Consider the following 12,187-nt stretch of genomic DNA (forward strand, 5'->3'; position numbering starts at 1 on the left):
GAAATAGATTTTGTAGTGAAACTATTATCATAGAAAGACAGTTCAATTTGAGCATAGAATAGAGCATTTATTCATGCATTTGCCAAATAATGGCTGCACATTTACACAAGTGCACCATGATAATAAGTAGCTTGTACAGTTTTGGTTACATAGAGCAATTTTACATCTATCATTAGTAAATACATCAGTACTTTATTAGCTTGCCATTTATTAGCTACTTGTAGGTTACCAGATAACTTCTGCCATAATGTGCGGAAGCTAACTATTTGACTACCTTGATAACTGACAGCTAAGCTACACAGTCTGAGCTACACAGCTCTGAGTTAAGTCTAAGATTCACATGGCTAACATTAGCTGACTTTCAATGTGAGATGTCTCACAATCTATGCAATTTAGATTTGTTTGAATCTACAGGAACAGTTGTAGTGCTTTACATGAACGGTTATAAAGAAGCTATCAAACCCATTTTCCAATTCTTGAATCGGCTGGAATTTTGGCATACTGTCTGTCTCTGTTACATTGAGCAGATGCATTGGCAAACATGAGAGCATACAGAACAGAGACAAGTGTGTCAATGGATTTGATGTGTATACACACACACACACACACACACACACACACACACACACACACACACGCTTGCAAGAAGATCTTAAATGTCCCACCATATGCTCAGGAATGAGGCAGGAATATAACGCCATGAGTAATTGTCAGTTCATTACATTGCAGATGCCCAGCGGTTGGGCTGTGAATCCTCAGAGAAATCTAATAGCACATTACAAACACACATCTTTGTCAGTGCCCTGACAGGTATCTCCTCCAGTCTGGCTCTTTGTCTAATGTGTCCCTACAACACCCTGTCTCCCTTAGGTGCTTTGATCTGGGTGCAGGCTCAAACTAAAAGGCCACTCTTTTGTTATTTCAGTCTCTAGACGTGAACAGCCTTCTTCAAAGTGTCAGGACAACAAAATCTAGGAAAAAAAAAGAAACACTTTTCCTCTCCAGCTTTCACTGTGACTGATGTGTTTTTCTTGCCTTTTTGAAACATGCTCAGTCTTCTTTGTGTAGCTTGTTTCTTGTTTTGTTAAATTGTCTTTCAAACTGTCAAAGTCTTCTGGTGGAGGCTTTAAATAATAAAGAAGATTTAAGGGATCACGAGACTGTCCAAATGAGGCAAACAAGAGAGAAAGAAATCAGATATACATCGTGGCAACATCAGATTGGAAACTATTCTGTATGATGCCGTTTCTGAGACAGTCTGAGTGCACATGATAATGTCGACTTCCAGGAAAATGTTTTCAGTAACAGCAAATATGAACTGAACTGACCACTGCTATATACACACATATACATACATATGTATATACACATATATAAAGATGTGTGTGTGTGTGTGTGTGTGTGTGTGTGTGTGTGTGTGTGCGTGTGTGTGTGCGTGCGTGTTTGTGTGCCTATGTATTACTCACATTGTGAGGACTCTCCAGGAAATGAATGTCAGTCTCTATGATGTCCCCTAAAAATTATGTAAACATGACTGTGTGTGTGTGTGTGTGTGTGTGTGTGTGTGTGTGTGTGATCATTTCTTCCTGCTTATAGCAAAAGGTACAACAATTGATAACATCCAGTATTTCACAATAAAACAATTTGCTTGACATCAGGTAAAAATTAGAAGGAATTTAGAATCTGTGCTGCAGTGGTATCACAGTCCACAAGATATGTATATATATATCTATACATATACACACACACACACACACACACACACCAAGAACGGCACTGCTGTGCATCAACAGTGCAACTGCCGACACTGACCAAGATGAAATGTTCATTCTGAAGGCATACAGCCAAGTCCAATCCAGGGGCCCTGGACCCCCAGAACTCTGGGCCCCTTGCAGATTATGGCCATGGCCATGCATTTAACAGTTCACACCTGTCATCTGGTCAAATTCAAAAGAATATGTAGTAGAGTTCATAACAGACATTTTCAGTTTGCATTTTCTAATTGTACTGTACCACATCATGCATTTAATGAATGAATAGATGAAATTATTTTAATGAATACAGATAATATAAACTAACTGATAAAAATATTATATTCAAATAAATATTCATAATACTGATAAAAATATTGCAATGAACCATTTCGACTGAACTCAGTATTACAATTAAACATCTTTGTTACTTTAACGAGAAAATATTCAAAATGTTTTTTTTTCTAAAGGGTAATTTTTACAGTATCATTTCAGTTTTTACTGATACTACAGAAGCAAAGAAAGGCCATAAGAATTTCAATTTTATAAGCAAGTACAAATCTGTGACTATGAAATAAACTACTATATAACCAGTATATTTTACTATGAAAACCATCTATATGGATTTATTCATTCATTCATTCATTTTCTATACCGACTATCCCTTTCGGGGTTGCGGGGGGCTGGAGCCTATCCCAGCTGGCAATGGGCGAGAGGCGGGGTACACCCTGAACCGGTCGCCAGTCGATTGCAGGGAAACATATACAGACAGACAACCATTCACACTCAGGACAATTTTTAGAGGCACCAATGAACCTAATGAGCATGTTTTTGGTCTGTGGGAGGAAGCCGGAGTACCCGGAGAGAACCCACGCATGCATGGGAAGAACACGCAAACTTCACACAGAAAGGCCCTGCCCGACCCGGGGATCGAACTGGCGACCTTCTTGCTGTAAGGCATGTGCACATCTGGATTTATCTGGATTTATGTGGTTTCAATTTAGCTTGTTCTAAGAAGGTAATTTAAAGTTTGACTTGATTTTAATGCTAACAATTCAATAGTATTTGAATTCCAACATTGAGTACACAGTAGTGGTTAAATTTCACACTTTGGTTGTCAAATCAGTTTTCATTTATGTAGCACAGTATCACAAATCACAGTTTTGCTCTAGAGGCTTTACAATCTGTACACCCTCTATCCTTAGACCCTCGAGTCCCCAGTCAACTCCCCAGAACATCCCTTAAAGCAATATAAAAAACATTGAATTATTCAACACATTTGAATATTTGTATTTATCAATATAGTAAATGAGGATGATTTCATTTATATTTGTATTTTTCATCTTCCTCAGTGTTCTTAAATTAGATCAGGTATTTCATGATACAGACTTGTAAGGACCCTGTGAACTGCAGTTCCTTACCTTTGCAGACAGGTGGCAACCCACTCCACTGAGATGGGTGTCCAGGGACACAGTGGAGAATAGGCTCACCCAGCAGCTGGTGGCCTGTCAGGCAGGAGTAGTTGAGGGTCTCTCCAGCCTGGAAGTGGAGCTGGGTGGAGCTGGGGATGCCATAGGTGGGGGTTCCTGGGTGACTGCAAGGCTCAAAGGTCTCAGCTGGGGTTAAAGCAGAAACATGGTTGAGAGTGACAGGACTGTAACACTGTGGTTGTATCAAACACAGGAAAAAACCCAGAGAACGTGAACGTAGAAAATAAGTGTGACTGTAGATAGAAATTACATTATCTTAATAAAATGTGTGCACACAAAAAGACACACACACACACACACACACACACACACACACACTCACACACACACATATTTAACTTAGATGTATCTATTTTGAAAGCAGGGACATGAATTGTACTACTTCATCGTGTGTGTGCCTACTCCAACACGTTTAAACATCAATCTCTGTGCACACGGGGGGGTTGATGGCGAATGGCTTGTTTTTCAATGTTGTTTTTTTATATTTGTCAGACACAGCATCTGCCATCTGCTTTTGAAACGCTTTCTTCTAAGCACATGGAGGCCTTTAAAACCACTGGTCCTGAACCTGAACCCATTAAACATGGCTTTGCTGATTTACAGGTCAAAATAAACGCACACATCTTGGTTAAAACTGACTGGAAACTGTATGCAGGTTCTGAAATATAACCACTGAAATACTGCTGAAACAATACCATTTCATAACCTAGACATCTAAAAAAGTTGCTTTGCAACTGCATTCAGCACAGTTTTAAGACACTCTGAAGTCTTTCACCTGCAAAATTACCAAACGTTACTATGAAGTACTGTCATTAGATTTAACTGTGCCAGTCACAATTGGAAAAAAAATGCAATGATACCATTTGTACAATACTCTTTGAAGAACCCAGTGAGTAGGCCAAAGAAAAATTGGAGAATTTTCAATAGGAATGAAAATGTGTCTGTAGTGTCTGAGAGACAGTTTCACTTTCACACCATGACACAGCATTCTCTGCAGTCGTTCTGAGGAGAATTTTTGGAAACACACCTTTCCTTTTTTTTTTCATGATCTCCATCTCATGCATAACAATGACCTGGCTTGTCCTCTCCAAAGTAATTTCCAGTGTCCAGTTAAATTAATTGTTAGTCAGTGCCATCATACAATATGTCTCCACCTTGAAAGTAAGTAAAGCTCAGTATGAGGCGTTCATGCAAATGAGGTTAATGCCTTCAAGGCTGTTTGAAGAGGAAATTATATTTCAATCAGACTGAAGCACACAGAAAGAGAAGAGTGACAGGAGGTCAGGACACTGAGCTGGCGTTGGTGATGTTGATGATTACACTGAAATCACCAAAGAATGAAAGCTTTTCAGTCATAATTACCAATTAATAAAGAAACAAACTGCGGAAGCCTTCACCTGATATGCCACAAACAGGTAGGGTAAAATTATAAAATATTAGATTTTACACAACAACTTTGAGCATTTTTTTATACATGCATGGATATATAGATAAATATAAAAAGATCTGTGTACTTATATATTATATACATGATGTAGAAGTGAAGTCAGTAACAATGTTGCATGTTGTGGATGCAGTTGTGGAGTGTTCAAAAGGGAAACAATTCATCTATGGGCTCAAATAAGGACTACAATACAATTTAGATCTTGCAGAAATAATTCCGAAACCTCTGGTTGTGTATTACCTGTGTGGATATCAATCAAGTTTGTCTACATGTAGAAATGTTGTAGAAACAATTTACTAAAGTCTAAATTCAATTTGTGCTTCAATTCTATTACCATACATAGACTTTGATATAATTTGTGATACATTTTTCACACATCAAGTCTTTGCTTTTTCGCTGTAGTCTTGATACGATGAACTGGACAAATGGAGATTATCGTGTAAATACCGCACACTTTCAGGCAGTCAAAGCCATTCAGCACTTAGTTTTACCCATCAAAGGCGACAGCAGCAGTGTTGTGAGTACTTCATAGAGAACTCCAAACCTGCACTACTGTCATACTTGGAATTTTAGTGTCTCATCAGTTAAATGCCGTGTCTGCTGTGACTACGTAGGCCTTGAGAAACACTCAAACCTACACAGGCATCTCGGAAGCTTCTGGTTCCACTTGGGGCCTGAGGATCCTCGATTGAAGCAGGTTAGCAGACTGTTTCCAGACAGAGTGTAGCCCTTGTTGCAGATGTATTGGATGGTTGAACCCACAGTGAAATGGGGACCTGACAGCACCCGCCTGCTGTGCTCCACCTTTCCAGGGTCAGTGCAAGACACCACTGGATGGACACAAAAGGAAAGAAAGTTGGTTATTGTCAGCCAACATTTTCTCCTCACAGTCTTCTGCTTTCCTTTGTCTCACCTGGAAAGAGACATTAGTTGAACTCAACATCAACACACCGTCCAATCCACACTCATGTTTACAAACCCAGCTGGTCTGTAATGCTTTGTTACAGGTGAAAAGTGATTAGAGGTAAAGATGTACCAATAATGAATCTAGTATTTAAGTGTGAGGTATGAACAAACAAGCTGAGCATTTCGAAGGTGTACAAGACATAACTAACTGAGATGACCCTGTAATATAGCACAAAATGAAACATGTACAGTGAGTAAATGCATGAAAACAATAAACCGAAATGATTTATATAACATTCATTGTTTGTGAGTGGCTACAATGCTACAAGTAGCAATGCTACTTGCTGATCTACATTTCCCAGTCATGCTTGGGTAGCATAGTTTATTCTAGAAGTAACAAAGCCTCGTCCAAAATCACGCTGGCATTTGTAATAATGCAAACGACTACAGATCCAGCTTTGCCACAACAGCCTTGTCAGTTCATCCTAGTTGCAATGTTGGTTTTGTGCTCTGTGTTTTTGCTTCCAAGATTTTGTAACCTGAACTTTAACTTGGACCTGTATCTGCCTGCCTACCTGCACCTTCAGATATATATATATATATATCAAAAAATTAAGTCAGCTTCAACTGTCTGCACTTTGGTCCATTGCCCGTTGCGACTTTCCCTCGTTGTTTTGATCGGCGTAGACATGCTGTAAAAATACAATTCACATTATCAAATAAAGCGACTATACATAACATTTGTAGAGAACATGCATATTTGAATCTTACAGCAGAAGCTTTGCCTCCAGATTTCAGGGGATCTCTGTTCATGAAGAAAATATCAAACAGTCCAGCTCTGTTTGTCTGAGGTTACATAAACCCATAGAGGCGGGATTAAGAAATGACTTGGGTCTGTCCTGGCATCCAGTCAGGCCAGTTCTGGGTCCAGCAGGAGAGGAATCAACTAGGCCGAAACACAGGGTGGAAGTCAGCCATACTGCAGCCGAGGTCCCCATCTGCTGCCAGTGGGGCTGATCACTGGCAGTGAGTCATTGCTTTTGCTTCTTTGTGTGTGTGCGTGTGTGTGTGTGTGTGTGCCAGCCTCTGTGTAATAGCCCAATGAAAACCAGACTTGTAGTGTTAGTGAGGCTTGTTTTGTGAAGTCAGGTCATTGTGTCTTCACTCACTTCCTGAGGAAGATTGAAAATTAGCTTTGGGGCAGATGTAACTATAACACAAAAGATTGTTTCTGAGGGAGCATCAGTCATTCTTCTAGCCCTAAATTGTTTGAATTATTATTTGGTTTTGCGTGGTGGAAAACCTGTGACCTGAGTTTATTTATAGTGCACAGAAAATTGCGTCACCATTGAGACATGACTGTAATTTGTGCATTACATTGTAATATACACGACAATGCAACTTTTGAGAGGAATATAATAAAATTTCCAAGGGTATGCAATGCACAGGCTTCCATATAGGGAGTGATTCTGGAGATACCCAGGATTAACCAATAACCACACAAAGTAGTTTTCAGTTTCTCTGCACACACTGGTCACATCATGAAGCCAACGCTGCACTTTGCAGGAGTCCTGTTACTGCTCAGTGCAAGCTGACATAAAGCAACTATGGTGTAATTGATATTTTTTATAAAAATAATGTCTGAAATGACTGTATGGAAACAGTGAAACAGTGGAAACTGTGACAGCGGGCTCTGGTTGTGATGAACCCACAGAGGATATCAACTGAGCCTGCAGCTTCCCTCAGCTTCACAGGGCTCCATATTGAGTTTGTTCTTTGAACCTTTTGGATAAACAACCAAATAAATTCACAAAACAAAGGCATCTGGATTGCAGTGCACTGCACATTTTAGAGACTTATTTAGAAATGTATTAGTTGCATACCTACTGAAACATATCATTTTTGACCTGGAATTGGATTACTTGACTGAGATGAGATGACTCAATTGATTCAGTTACCTGTAAGGTCATGGAGCTCATGACCACCATCTCCATGTTTGATTATTCAGAGATAACTTGGAATAATAGGTTAATAACACTACAGACATTTCCTTACTGATACTAAAGTAATGAGCAGGCTGTTTGGTACTAAGCTTGTATCGACCATCTTTCCCATCTCAAGTGATAACACAGTAGCAGTGGCAGTGTTTTTGTACTCACCTCTCTCACAGCTTGGTATGTCGCCACTCCAGGTGAGGTCCCATTGGCACATAAGCAGCTCTGCACCCACCACCTGATAACCTGGGTAACACTGGTAGGTCACCACGGTGCCCTGAACCAGCTCAGGGTGAGATGTACTCTTCCAGCCATTAGAGATCTCTGGAAGCTCAGGGCAGGTGTCATTACGAGGTACTTCTGCAGAGGTGTGTGTGTGTGTGTGTGTGTGTGTGTGTGTGTGTGTGTGAGATTAACAGAGACAGTAAGGAAGAGAGCAAGACAGGAAATTAGGAAAGAGCTTTTACAGGGCAAGGTCAGAAACATACTAATGTGAGTCTCTGTCGACCAAACACTTCAAGCAACAGATGCTGGTTCACTAGTCAGGAAACTTCTTGTGGATATTCACCGTCCCCAAATTGTCGTCTTTTTTTCTTATTTTGTCTTAGTCTTAGTTCTGTCCTAGTCAACTTCATGCTGTTTTTTTTTTTTCTTTTCAACTAAAAGTCAGGCATTCTAGTCTTATCCTAGTCAAAGAAATTCTGAAATTTAATCTTGTTAGACCGAAGCTGCTTAAAGTTAATATTTAATGCTATTGAATGATATTCAATCTTTAAATATCTTGGAAATATTTAAAAAAAAAAAATACACCTGTTTTATTTTCAGTTTCCTTTTTGGAAATTTGGGCAAAGTTAGAAAAGCTGAAAAGGTTTCTGAAAGGAGAAAGAATGAAATGATGGTGATGGGTGTTAGATTGTCAGTAAAAGGGTAATTTCAACCTCACATATCAGCAAACAAATACAAGAGTAAGGGGCTGGTCTAAACTGGCCAGTGAATGCCTGAAGTTCTGTTGCTTGTCAGAGCAGCAACCCTTCTCACCTTCTCTCTCAAGCTCATTTTATCTCACATTTTGTGTGAACTACTTTGTTTTAAACATACTGTGGCCTTAAAGGCCTGTAATAACAGTGATCTTATAGAAGAAAAGGAATAAAGCTTTGGACCTGTTACTGGCACTTTTTCTTTAAAATGGATTTAAAACTGGCAGTTGCTATAGACATATAGTACACATACCACAGCAGCATGTATTTATTTCTAAAAGTGCTTGCAAATTTCATGCCACGTTTCAATTTGTGGTTTGTAGACGTGGCTTTATGAATAAGAATATGGATACAAATTATTGACATTGCCCCCAAATATCTACTCAGCTGGATCACTGAAGAATTAACAACCAGGGTTCTTAATGTGTAAAACTTCCAAATGGTCTAATAAAAAGACATTTCTGTTCTTTCACTAGCTTTTTGAATTGGCATGTGCCTGGACAGAGAGCATAAAATGATCCATAGATATATTTTTTACTGGAGCTTGAAACCAAGGCATGCCTTTCTTGAGAATTATTTTGTCAGAAACTCAAATTAGCTGTTCTGTGGGGTAACTGCCAGGTCTGTTGGCGTCACTCTGCTCATTCCCAGGCACACAGCAGCAGGTTCAGGCCCTGTGCTCTGGAATCTAATTTGGACAAACACGCCAAAGTAATTGCACTCGGGCAGTCGAAAAGCAACATTCTCTGACACCTGCCCGCCTTGCTGCCTGTCTTGTGTTTACATTCCACTATTGAAATTCATGAAGAGGCTATAATAAAAGCTTTCCCTCTCTTTATTCCTCTTTGTCGATCATCTGTATTCTGTAGCCTTTCTTTCCCCTATGAATTCATTAACTCTTATCAGATATAGTGTGCTGGCTATTGGAGTGGTGCTGCACTGATGGAAAGGCCCCACCAACACCAGGGACAGCCTCTTATTGCTTTCATTTTTAGGTCCCATACCAGCAAAAACAAATTCCCTCTACCTCTCTTTCATTTTGCCAAACTTCTCTTTTTCTTGCCTAACTCTCCAATTTACTATTTATTCTCTTTCCATCCATCCATTCATTTTACATCCATTCATCCATGCATCCCTCTAACTTCTCTGTAGCTGGATACCATTTGACCTCTATCTGATTCGACAAAAAAATAGCCCCAGCAGCAACATAATTCTGTCCATGAGCACATTTTATCATTTTAACGTTTCTTTTGTACAAAACAAATGAGACTCATCATGTTAATTAGTGGGCTTTAAAGGTGTTAGTAGGTGTTTTTGAACTTTGCTAGTTTAAGTGGTTCCCCCTGCATCCAGTCTTTACACTAAGCTAGAATAACCACACTCTGACTCCAGAGGAACATTGATTCCCATAATGTTGAACTATTCCTTTAAAAATCATACGTGAGCATTTAGGTTAGTCTATGCTTCTTTGTCATTAACCTTTATCATTCTCTCCATTATCTAATGCCTCATTAAATGCTAATAATTCTGAGGCCTGATATTATGCAATATAAAACGACTTGTCATATCTTTGTGTTCATTGACAGCATTCTTCTTCTCAGTAGAAGTTTTCCCTCCCTTGATGTAATTACAATATCTTCATAACTACAGTATGGTTAAGATCAGGGAAGGATATGACTAAGATAAGATTAACTAAACATCAACTAAAACATGTAGTTAAGTTTAGGGAGAGATTATGGTCGCTATGGTCACTATGGTTGATTCAGATGAAATAGAAAAGGATGGCACTCAAAATATAAACTATTTAAACACCCTCCTTGCATTTAAATCAACACATCTAAAGTAGTAACGTCTGTGAATCAGCCTGCTTTTATCTACAGTAACACGAGAAGCTCTTCCAGTACCTGTGGTCCACAGCTGCTTTATACTGTATGAAAGTTTCTCCCTCTGTTCGTTCAATCCCTGCAGCCATCAGAAGGCAACAGAACACGTGTTGATAAATCAGCAGTCTCTGATGTGAGAGGTGCCGTGCCAGAGGGCAGTGCCAGTACACACAGCTGTTCAATGTGTTTACCTTCATTAAATTATATGTAAATGACACCAGGCTGCTACAAAATAAGCACATACACCCCTAGACACATCGGATGGGTCTGTTAAAACTCTGTTCTGCCTGTCCATGCATGAGATGTCAGATAAGAAGGGCTCATTAATCTGTGCATAACTGCCTCTTTTCAACTTTCTGATTAGGAGAAGTGTTTCATGATTTCCCTTGAAATATATTACCTGCAAATGCTGTCATATCAATTACTAAACAATGTGACCATTTACGATGTGAGTAGAATATTTCCAATGACCTCTTTCTATTCTCATTGTAAAATCCTCTGCCTCTGACTGCAGATTTATGGTACTGTGTGATCACATTGTGCCACCCAACCACACTTGATTGTTCCATGCTTCACTATGATTAGCTCAGCTGTTTCTGAGCTATGAGACCAGGCATGTCATGTCATTAACCTGAGTTGATGTATTAATCACCACACTCACTGATCTACTGTATATTCCACTTCACCAAGTACTTGTGCTACTGTGCATTGGAGATGCCTGCATAGTCCATGCATCTTAAACATACCACTGTGTGCTTGTTGTGTCATTTGCACAATTAAAATGAGGCCTTACATGGTCAATACCTTAATTTCCCTGGCCTTGTGAATACTGAATATTTATGTGAAAACAGTCAAATGGAAAATCATGAATATCAGCGCAACTGTTGATGTCCAACTACAATCAACCATCTTTATCAGTCCAAACAAAACTGTTACCCGCCTTCAAATATCAGTCAGTGACTAAGCTCTGTGATGAGTGAGCCCAGAAGATTAAATCCCTGTGAGGTTGAGTCATCTGTGAGCGCTGGTTCCATGGCTTACCAAAAAAGTTGACTATGAAGCCATTGCCGTAGCCGTAGACGTTGGTGGCAGGGTCAGACTGGAACTGGATGGTGACATCTGCAGTGGAGGTGTAGAGCTTAAATCGGGACTTTGATCCTCCGTACTGACCCAGTACTTTAGCTGTGAGATCATCTCCATCATAAAAGGTCATCAGGTCATTCTTCCCAATGTTCAACCTGAAACATGAGACACACACACAATAGAGTCTGTATCAAGTGTTTTCCATCTCAACCAGCCTGAGAACCGTCTGTGAAGTTTTTCCTTTCAGTTTTCTTTTCACTCCCTGCTCTCTTTGCTCTCACTGGTCTCACCTTTAAACTGTCTGTTGCAGTGAATGATGTGGTCACAACCTCCATAAAACACCTTCACTCATGAACTACGCCTGACACATCATGACTTTTAGGTTACACCTCAAAATGTGTTCTTGCATTTTTAAAATGACAGTAATTGCACAAATAGGACCACAATGATGGTCAATGAAGTCAAACCACAATTACTTATTACTATCATTCATGAGGGGAAAAAATCCTTTTCCACTGATAATTGTCTGTGGTTCACATCATATTATATTTATAGAAAATCAGGAGCTTGTCTGACTGGCTTTTATTTCCATATTTCTATCCATTATGACAGTAGACATGATGATATTTTACTCATCACCTTTGTTGTAGAGATTATGG

The 12,187-nt window shown here is 39.4% G+C and overlaps 1 protein-coding gene across 2 annotated transcripts in view; it reads right to left on the minus strand.

Annotated features, from left to right (window-relative positions):
• LOC143323674 (seizure protein 6 homolog) overlaps positions 1-12,187 on the minus strand; it is a 248,807-nt gene that overhangs the window by 6,675 nt on the left and 229,945 nt on the right. For both annotated transcript variants that reach the window (XM_076735670.1, XM_076735669.1), the window contains exons 10-13: positions 11,487-11,683; positions 7,751-7,945; positions 5,324-5,515; positions 3,173-3,367 (exon numbers count right to left, since the gene is read on the minus strand). In XM_076735670.1, the coding sequence (XP_076591785.1) occupies positions 3,173-3,367; positions 5,324-5,515; positions 7,751-7,945; positions 11,487-11,683 (779 nt within the window). The remainder of the gene's footprint in view (positions 1-3,172; positions 3,368-5,323; positions 5,516-7,750; positions 7,946-11,486; positions 11,684-12,187) is intronic.

This window comes from Chaetodon auriga, chromosome 7 (assembly GCF_051107435.1).
Source record: "Chaetodon auriga isolate fChaAug3 chromosome 7, fChaAug3.hap1, whole genome shotgun sequence".
Classification (NCBI taxonomy): domain Eukaryota; kingdom Metazoa; phylum Chordata; class Actinopteri; order Chaetodontiformes; family Chaetodontidae; genus Chaetodon; species Chaetodon auriga.